Source organism: Solea solea, chromosome 10 (assembly GCF_958295425.1).
Source record: "Solea solea chromosome 10, fSolSol10.1, whole genome shotgun sequence".
Lineage (NCBI taxonomy): Eukaryota > Metazoa > Chordata > Actinopteri > Pleuronectiformes > Soleidae > Solea > Solea solea.
Window position 1 is genome coordinate 17,160,468 of NC_081143.1, and position 10,160 is coordinate 17,170,627.

General features: G+C 38.5%; 1 protein-coding gene across 1 annotated transcript in view; it reads right to left on the minus strand.

Moving 5' to 3' along the window:
- Positions 1-8,904, minus strand: part of LOC131467388 (phosphoinositide 3-kinase regulatory subunit 6) — an 18,320-nt gene extending 9,416 nt beyond the window's left edge. Inside the window, exons 1-3 of the mRNA XM_058641255.1 lie at positions 8,804-8,904; positions 390-471; positions 115-219 (exon numbers count right to left, since the gene is read on the minus strand). Of these exons, the coding sequence (XP_058497238.1) occupies positions 115-219; positions 390-441 (157 nt within the window). The 5' untranslated portion in view covers positions 442-471; positions 8,804-8,904. The remainder of the gene's footprint in view (positions 1-114; positions 220-389; positions 472-8,803) is intronic.
- Positions 8,905-10,160: the final 1,256 nt, after the last annotated feature.

Genomic DNA, 10,160 nt, shown 5'->3' on the forward strand with positions numbered 1-10,160 from the left:
TTTTAAACATGAGCAGGCTGGTTGTACATAAACATCATAAAGCTGGTGTTTCTGCTGTTTTCACTGCCTGTTCTTTCACTTTGTTTCAGAGTGGCGCAGTAAATTATGTTGAACCTTTGTTGTAACAGTCCATGGGCTGCTGGTTGTCTGTCTCCCTGGGCAGCAGAGCCTGGATACTGCGGTACAACTCTGGCTCTGGAACTGTGGGTGAGCAGCCAGCTAAAAATAAAATTGAGAGGTTGGGTGTTGAGTCTGGACATAAGAAAGTTTTTGCTCAAAGTTAAACACACATGAACACAGACCAGCCCTGAAAACTATTGTATCACACATTCTACTTGTTTGAAGAAAGAGAAAGGAAAAATAACTCTTGATGTGATTGTGGCTGTTACCTGTTGGCTCCATGCTGGGCATCGAGTTATCCCAGGGGGCCTTGTTGGCCATGTCTCACATGCATCGCAGGTCTATCGTCAACTGTATTTTGGAGAAAGACACAGAGTGTAAGTGTCACTTCTGTTTTCTGACGTGCCGAGTGGGTTTATAGTTGATTATAGGGACTGACAGGGGGTATAGATAAGAAAAATGGTTGTTTTTTTTATTGCCTGCTTGATGTTGGTGGGTAAAATCACACAGATAAGTTGGATGTAGCTTTTTAAAACTTACTTCTACATTTAGGGACATATTGACAACGCCTTGTTTTTCTTTTTTGCACTGCCCAGTTTTCAGTTTTTTGTATTGACCATTCACATTAATTTAATTTCTAATTAAGTTACTGCTGTGAGATTAAATGACATGTTCATTGTTGTAAATATATCGATTTATAGATAAATATATGCAGTGTGCATCACCACTCACCTCCATAAGCAGTGTTATATAAATAACTTCAACTTCCTTTGACCAAGTCACCTCTTACACCTCGCACCATACTCATTTTAGAGTCAAAATTAGTGGAAAAAATTTACTTATTAGACTGATTTCAGTTGCTTGAGTGAGAATTTAAAGTAATACAGCCGGCATAGATAAAACTGCAAGAGCAACAAAACCACAACAAACAATAATCTCAGGTTTACAATTTCCTGCAGCAATTACATAAAAGCAGGCCGCTTCTTGTAAATGCAAAACTTTCTCAAAAACAACCAAAACCACCCTCAGCAATGTCCCACTGTTAACTATTACCAGCCAAAGTGTGACAGGTGTAAAAGAGAGATAATAGAATATAAACTTACCCATAGAGGCAGGAACCAAACAGTTTCACTGTCTGTTCTGTTCTGATACTTGCACTCACACAAATGTAATGGTCTCTATGCTGAAACTAACATGTGTGTGCGAGTGTGAGAGACTGAAAGCAAGTGAAAACGAGAAAGAGGCAAGTGAGGACAGCGGTTCATTGCCGAGTGTATTTCCTCTTGTGGGTTGGTACGAGTCTGTCAGAGTCGGGGAGCAGCACTGTCATGAGAGTCATAATGTATTTGAACTTGTGTCAGTTTTTAATCTCAGTTTTCCTCACTTTTTACAACTTTACTCTCATTCTTCTTTCTTCTCACTCTCTCTCGCTCTCTCTCACACACACACACACACACAGTGGCAGTCATTCCACAGGCTGCGAGTGTACAATGAAAGGCTTTAGTGTGATGGATTTAGTCTTGATCCCTCTGAGAAAAGCAGCACTTTCAAACACAACAAGTTACAGTGCTGTCTCAGCAGATAACACTGTTTTTTTTTCTCCACAGGTTTCCAGTTGTCTATGGCATATTCTCTCTGACTCTCTAAGAGTCTCTACTTTTTTCTTTCATTGTGTTTCTCTTTGATACAAACAACCAAAGACACAAAAGCACACCAGACAGTAATTGTCCAAGTATGTGTACACACACACACAAACACATGCATACATAACACATTGTTGTGACTCGCGCCCAAACAAATGTAGAGCTTCACTGAGTTCTTAACCTTTTTCTTGTATAAACTATAATGCAGTGTTGGAGCTTGCACATACACATACACATACACACACCACTTCCTCTCTGAATGAATGAGTGGGCAGATTACACTATATTTAGACACACACACACACACACACACAGACGAGAGAGAGAGAGAGAAGCAGACAGAAACAGATGGAGCCACAGTTTTACGAAAAGTTTAAATTTGATTTCCAACGTGACTCTTAACCTTTCCAAATAAAAACTTGGAAAACCGCAGTCTGGAAAATGTTTGTTGCAAAAAGACGAGTCACTTAAAACAAAATTACAGCTTTCTAATTACGTCTGAAACTTATTTTAAATGAAACGCAATTGTCATGGTTGAACCAGAACACTACATCAAACAATAAGATTCACATTGGAAACCACCAGGAATTTATGAGGTGATAAAAGCATAGCCTAATGGAGTTCAGCTGTTCTCAGGTGTTTTAGTACAAACTGAGATTGTTTGTAGGAAAATGTACAGTATATGTGAATATTATTGTTTATAACATTTCATGTTACAGAGATGAAGACAAGTTATATAAAAGGACTACTTTCAACAATACTCACTTTGCATTGTTGTGCAATATGCTACATATATATCATGTGTGTATTTATTATTCTCTATCACAGTTTATGCATCAATGCAGCACAAACAGTAGAAGGATTTAGACCATGAGAAAAAACAAGGTACTCAAAAGGACAAAACATGTCTTGTGGTTGTGGGTTTGAAAAGTCAGACAAGACCAGAAAAACCATTCATTGCTAATTCTACCAGAGACTAGAAGTCGGCCGCTATATCAGGTTGATATTTAGCATTTTTTGAATCTATCTACATCGGGTGGAAAAGCCTTCAACAATCCTGGGAGAAAACTAAGGCCTAAATTTAGGGATGGGCATTCCGTGCAAAAACACTATTCAAAAGTTGTATCTTATAATCATTGAAAAATCAGTTCCTGAGCCAGAGCCAGTGTTTGATTATAACAGTACATGTAGAGGTACTGCTGCTCTGTACCAGGCACTGTGAGTGCTGTGCGTCTGCATTAGTCACTGCTAAACTACATGTATACATATGTCCTATCTTGATACATAAACCACACTTGTCGCAGTCGGAGAGTTTGACTCTGTGTGGGGTGGAGCTCACAGATACACTGCAGTGTGAATGAGTGGCTATATTACTCTGTCCTGCTCACAGACAGCACCTTGCTCTGAGACAGAGAGCTGCTCAGATCAGTGTATAATTGTAAAGTTTGTTCGTAAGCATGGTTTATTTGACGCTGACAATGGTTCCTCTATGCAACTTGTTTGCATTTGAGTACGGAGATTCAAATAATTTGTCAGAGGTCCTGCAAGACTTTGTTTGCACAGTTAGCTTCCTCATTAAACCTGTCTATCTGTCACTGATGGTTTGCATTGTCCTTGCATACAGGGCTGTGTAACACAACAAAGTGATTTTACGCATTTATTTGTCATCAATAGATTGTGTGTTTGTTGGTCTGTAAGCGATATGTCTGTTAACTAAAAAACCAAAAACATTTCTGTAAGTGGTTTTAGTTGTACACTATTACTATTATACCATCATGCACTTAGTCATAAAAGTTTTTCTCCCCCCCAATAAAGAGTCTAATTGGTGTAATGTGCATTAGTATGACATTTTATTATGCAAACGGAGGGAAAAACAAAAAATCTGTGGAAAAAAAACGACAACATATCGGCCATCGGCTAACGCTGAGATTTGGCATCGGCTATAGAAAAACCCCATAGTCGACCTCTACCAGAGACTGGTGTCAACAACAGAATAACCACTAAATTATTTTTGACACAAACCATGAACATTATTCAACAAAAGTATTTGACCTCCCTTTTTGGACACACGTTTCATCTAACTCATTATAGCTCATTATGTGCAAGACACTCCTCCATTTGTGTCCTCTATTTTTGTTGCTATAATTGTCAGCAGAACCAGGTCAGACGACATAGAAAGTTTGAACAACGAAAGCACAAGCCTCAGTGCCATTACAGGTGACAAGGACACATACCTTTCTAAAAACTTCCTCTATGACTGTTTGACCATTTACAGTTAATGCGAATCACTTCCTGATCTGGGTTTTGGTGATAATACAACAAATAGGGGCAGCGGTTTCGGTGCATCATAGCGGTCTAACTGAAGCCCCGAATAAATTAAAAGTAAAGTTGATAGCAGCTGTAATTTTAATACAGGCATGCTACAGGAATCTCATAAAACAGACCCGATAGAGATGTGTGGAAGTGTGTGTGTGTGTGTGTGTTCATGGAGAGCCGGTCATTAGGTGCTGAAGTGAGAGTGTGCTTGATTTTGTTTTTTTATGAGTGGAAATCCCCAACCTATAGTATGATAGCATGATCGCACAGCCTCGCCATTCTTACATTAAAGCCTGGTCAAACTGGAAGAGGGTGGAAAGTACCTGCAGAGAGGTGTATCCTGTGTGGGCAGCAAGCATTACCTGAAAAACAAGTGCCGTTAATGACACTTGAATTTCCTGGCAGGAAATATTTAATTATTAAATGAATGCGGGGGGAAAGCTGTATCCAATGTGAGCGCGTCATGAAATTCCCCTACGGTCCTCTCTGCAAGGAGAAGAGGAGTTAAGATCTTTATTTGAGCTAAATGTGGACTCACTACATGCAGAAAGACACACATCACAGCAAAAAAAAACATTTAAAGTGGCGGGGGACATCAATCAAAGTATATCCTGCATCAACAACCTGGACAATATGAGGAAGTCCTCTTGAACCAGTCACTGTGTGCGTGTGTGTGGTGTGTGCATACATGCGTGTGCGTGTGTGAAGTAAACATGTGAATGGATATGTGACAATATATAAAAAAAGAAAATTATGATTTTGATTTGGGTGAACTGGTATAGCTATAACAATAACAAACAATCACAGGTCTGAAGAGACACAGTGAAGATTTACGCCTCTCGGTGTGGTGTGCTAAATCCATCAGGCAAGAGGAAAACAGATAGGAAGAGATATAAAGGGATTTCCCGGGAAGGTGTGTTTGTGTGCGCGGTACGGTCACTTTTGTGGTCTATGACAGTAACAATTGGGTCAATTGTTTGGAGTCAGTTGAGGATGTTGCGTTAAAGCAAAATGCATCCCTCTGTGCATGTTTTGAACGAGGATCACAAGAGCAAATGCATACACACAACACGTTCGCTGTTAAAGTCAGTGCATCAGTGTTCATAACTTGCTTCATTGTTAATCAAGTTGGTCAGTTTTGCGATATGAAAAGAGGCCTACAGATTATAAAATAGTATTTTTAAATACTTCATTCAATCACAGACTAACACAGGCTTATAACAAACAAAGAGAGGGTGAACAAGAGGCAGGATTTGTATAAAAATGAACGTAGACTTGCAGATGAAACACAAACTTCTATTTTGAAACCAAGCACCTATTGGAAGTAATAGCTGTCCACCACAGAGCAGTGTCTACTCATCTGAGCTGTATGGTGCCACTGCTGAATGAATGTAAGAAAACATTGGTGTCCGTGAATTGAGAGAATGTTGCCATGCAAAATATTGAGAAACTATGCTGTACCGACTGTACCGTGTCCATGACAGTATAAACTGTTCTGTGTTAACTTGTTTTGCCATATATCTGCAGAATTTTGTGTGTCGATACAGTATATGACATTACTCGTGGCTTAAGGCAAATTACATTGTTTGAAATAACTGTGTTTAGGGTTTCTCTGCGTATCTGTTCAATCAATTGCAATGCATGTCAGTAACAAAATATTTAGAATATTCTACAAATGACACGTGTGGAAAATAAACACACATTGTTTCCAGAAAAGATGAAAAGTAAAATGTATGTAGACAGTCAGACTGAGATTGTCATCCCCACAGCGACTGTGGGTAGGATGAGGCAACCCACTAACTTGGTGATAAACTTTCACAAGAGGTCACAGAGTCTAAGTGATCTGCTTCAACTACCGGATGCACCACATGCGTCACATAAACATGACCAGTAGCACAAATATAGCCAAACACAAACACAAACACACACTTGGCATGATGTAGCGTGAGCCATGGTGGAAACTGCTTTCCAAGGAGCTCATACAAGAAGACACAGCACTATACTTAGAAGTGCTGTCATTTGTTTTCCTTTTCCCCTTAGGACAAACAAACGGGAGGCGGCTCACACTGAAGAGAGTCTAACGCCTGTCTGCTTTTTGGGAGCTGCAGCGTGAGGACTGAAGGGCGTTTTGTAAAAATTTGGAGGAAAGGTTATTATTTAAAATGTTGGTTTTCTTGGAAAAAGAGTTGGCAGACATGCACACAGCACTGCAGGGCAATGGTGTCTACAGGTTTTTTCAAAATAAATCTCTCTTAATGAGCAATAACATTTCTTTAATTACTCTATAATTTGTGTATAATTTCAGGCAGACACTCTCTGGAAGGTTCCACGTGTTTAATCTCTGTGTACATTACAAGTACATGCCTAAATACCAGTTTAAATACCTGGAATTTCCAACCAGTCAGACAGAACTGAAGAGGCCTCTTGGATGAGAGATATGAAGAATGGTACAAGAACATACTAAACACTGTGTGAGGTTAAATAGCATGACAAACATAGGTTTTTTTGTAGATCATTAAAAAACAATCAAATGTTGCTCCAGTTTCTGTGTTGCTAAGAAGCAAAACTAGTTCTTGAATAGTAACCAGTAATAGCAATCACCCCACCCCGAATGATCTGCTCATGTGAGCCAAACATCTTCTCTGACAGCATTCCCAACAGAGCCCAAACTCTTGCAAGCAGCACTCAAGTGTTGATCATGTGAGCCCAACTTCCCCCAACATCATTTTTTTCAATCTGCTCATTAACAATGGAGCAAAGATTATTTTAGTGTTACGATGCCTTAGGGGAAAATTGGTCTAAATGTTCCTTTTTAAGTGCGTAACTGAGAGGTCTTTGTGGAGAAATGTCAAAGTTATGACACGTGACGCTGACCCTTGTGGGTTGGAATGGCACTGTCGCTCAGACCCAGTCCATCCATTCATTCATCCAAAAAAACCTTATCTTTTGCTTGAGAGATTAGACAGATCATCTCAAATGTCTTCACGGTAAAAGGTTTGGATAAAATCAAAAACAGATCAGTTTATCACATTTTAGACAACTTTGGACAACCCTGAAATTGAAACACATTCTGTCAAACCCACAAGGAATGCTAAATGCTACCGAATTACCATTAATATCTCTTTGTTCATCTTCGCAGGACTGTGTCTGAATAATTTAGTGAGCTCGTGTGGACTGAGGGTTACCTGCTGGGAAGAGTCAACTTGATCAAACGTTTATATAACAAGCAGCAATGAGTTGACGGATCACTTTGATCATTGGCAAATCCTCACATGTACTTGACAAGTACTTGGATCAACTCCACATAAGTGTGTGTCCACTATGGTGTCACTAACTGAGTCTCTCTACTTTGAGTTTGCCTTTGGATCCTGGCCATCATTATAATAATAACTTACATCATTGTACATGATGTGTTTTCCTAAAAGAGTAGAGTTGTAACCAGGAAGCAGTCAAATTATTTAGCTTACTCTTGTTCTGAACAGGAAAAACAAGAAGAGGGTGATTACTTACATGTAGCCTCAACTTTCGCTTGTAAATATTGAACATTTTTCATACATAATTAGAACTTTCATATGAGATAAGCAGTGTGGCTGATATTCATTAAATCAACAAATTACCTACAAAATTAACAGTAACAGATTGAGGTTGAATTCTGGGCCTAAATTATCGATTCAGTCCACATCTGCACTTTGAGGACTGAAATATTTAACTGTTGTCTCTTATTTTCACTAAAATCAAGCTCCACCCGAAACATTTCTAAACCACTCTGTCACTGTTTTTTAAGACCTCACCAAAGGATGACATCACCAGCCCAATTATCTAATCATGGTTAGACTAAGATTATACATGGACATTTTATGCAGCTGTGAAGAGTGTCAACATCTTAACTTGGTCATTCTTGGACATTACATGGCCTATAAAGACTCAAAGCACGTTTTATTGCCAACGACATAAAATACAATACAGACAAGCAGCAAGCTATCTGCACTGTGCATCCCCCCCCCCAACCTAACTTGGTACCACCAGGAAGCTGAGATGTAAAACAAGGAAGCTGGAGGAAATACAGCTGTGCTTTCAGACTCTGTGCAGACACAACAGAGAGCTGAGGCTTCAATCACATCAGGCACTGTTATCAATCCCCTGCTATTATCTCAGGAGGGGAAAAAATAAACCACTGTCCCTCTTCCTGTGTCATAGGGCATTAAGATTTTTCTTTTCCATGTACCATCTGCTGAATGTAAAAGAGCCCCATTCAGAAGAGGCAGTGAGTGAGGAGATACTGGCATGATTCATAATGTACAACAACAATAATTTAACTCACATTGACATACCCTCCTGGTGCAGTTACAACAAAACAACAACAACAAAAAGCTTTGGGTGGAATTTAATGATTCTGAACCTTGCTCAAACTCACAAAATGGACAGGTGCTGTTTATATGTTTATATGTAAATTCAAATGTAATTGTACCCGCCTTTTTTGAGCCCGAGTACTCTCGTTTTTGAAACACTGGCATTTGTCGAATGTGAAATTGTAAATTAAACGACTGACTCACAGCAGACAGACACAACTGTCATCATCATCTACTATCTCAGCAGTTCGCTGTCTGTCGTCGTCGACCCCTCGCGACAATAATAAAAAAACAAACAACAACCATAAAGTTAAGATGTTTAAATGTCACCAATTAGTAAAATGTCACATTTCATGTCTTTGGAGCCAAACTTACCTGTGGTTCAGACGTACACACGCCTCCATTAGCCTGACTCGTGGTATTTTTTGTCGACTCCCTCTGCTCTGTGTCGGTGACACTTGCTCTTTTACTCTGCTGGAAACAAGTGTGACTGTGACAGTGAGTAGACTGTTTGACCACGCCCACTCCCGCAACCGACCAATGAGGTGTCACGTAGAGCTTGCATTAGGAGCCAATCAGCGCACAGATACATAGATAGATAGATAGATAGATAGATATATTAGATAGATAGATAGATAGATAGATAGATAGATAGATCTGAATGATTAATATCTGGCTCCTGGTTTATTGTTTTATTGATTATTAATTATTTTTCATTTGAAAAAAAATTTGGTAGTAACATGCAACCGCTGACAAGGAGTTATATTTTTGGTGATATTGGTCAGGTTGATTGTGTGGAGCATAGCTGCATAACTGAAACATTTAAACATGGATTCAAATGAAGATTTATGGCAATGTAGGTTATGGCCCAAGGAACTCCTTTACCAATCACCCATGTTGATGAGAACTATGCTTTTAAGTGTACTGACACTGTGGGACACTAAGCTGCTTTCTCTAGAAGGTCATTTTTTTTATTATTATTACTATTATTATTTTATTTATTATTTATTTAAGGAAAGGGACAATGCATATTAATAAACATTTTTAAAAGTTAATATGCTAATTTCCACCTGCAGTCCCTTGGCAGGTTGATGTTATATGAGGGATAAAAATGAAAATACAATATGTGTTATAGTACGAACAGAAAACACACAAGCAAGACCGAAGTATGTAAAAATAGCACCTCAATACTTGAATTAATGTTATCGGCAACATTCCATCACAAGCACAAGCTCACAAGCACAAACTCAAATTAAGATAAAATTCAGGATGAAACTTAATCTGCGAGAGAAGACGTATATATATTTTTAATAATCAATGAGTTACAATGTCTCCATTTCATGGCTGAGACACAGTGCAATCGTAAAAAGAGGACAGTGGTGTCAGATATACCTGAGCAAAAAAAAAGAAGTACCTTAATTATTTAAAGTTCAAGTGCTTTGATTCCATTAAAAAAAAATGTCTGGGCACTTTTTCATGTCAGATATCAGGGTGTTTGTCTCATTACAGCAACAAAAAACTTAAAAATGTCATAGTTTACAGTGGAAAGACAAAGTTTTTTTTGTTTTTTTTACAAAGAATAAAATGTGCATTTGGATGTATTTATAAAACATTAAAATCAACAGTATAAATCTCTGCCCTGAAATGAATGCTTTACAATCTTTACAATATGTTGCAGCTACATTAAAACCAGTACAAACTTAGACTTTATTCAAAAAAGAGTTAACTACTC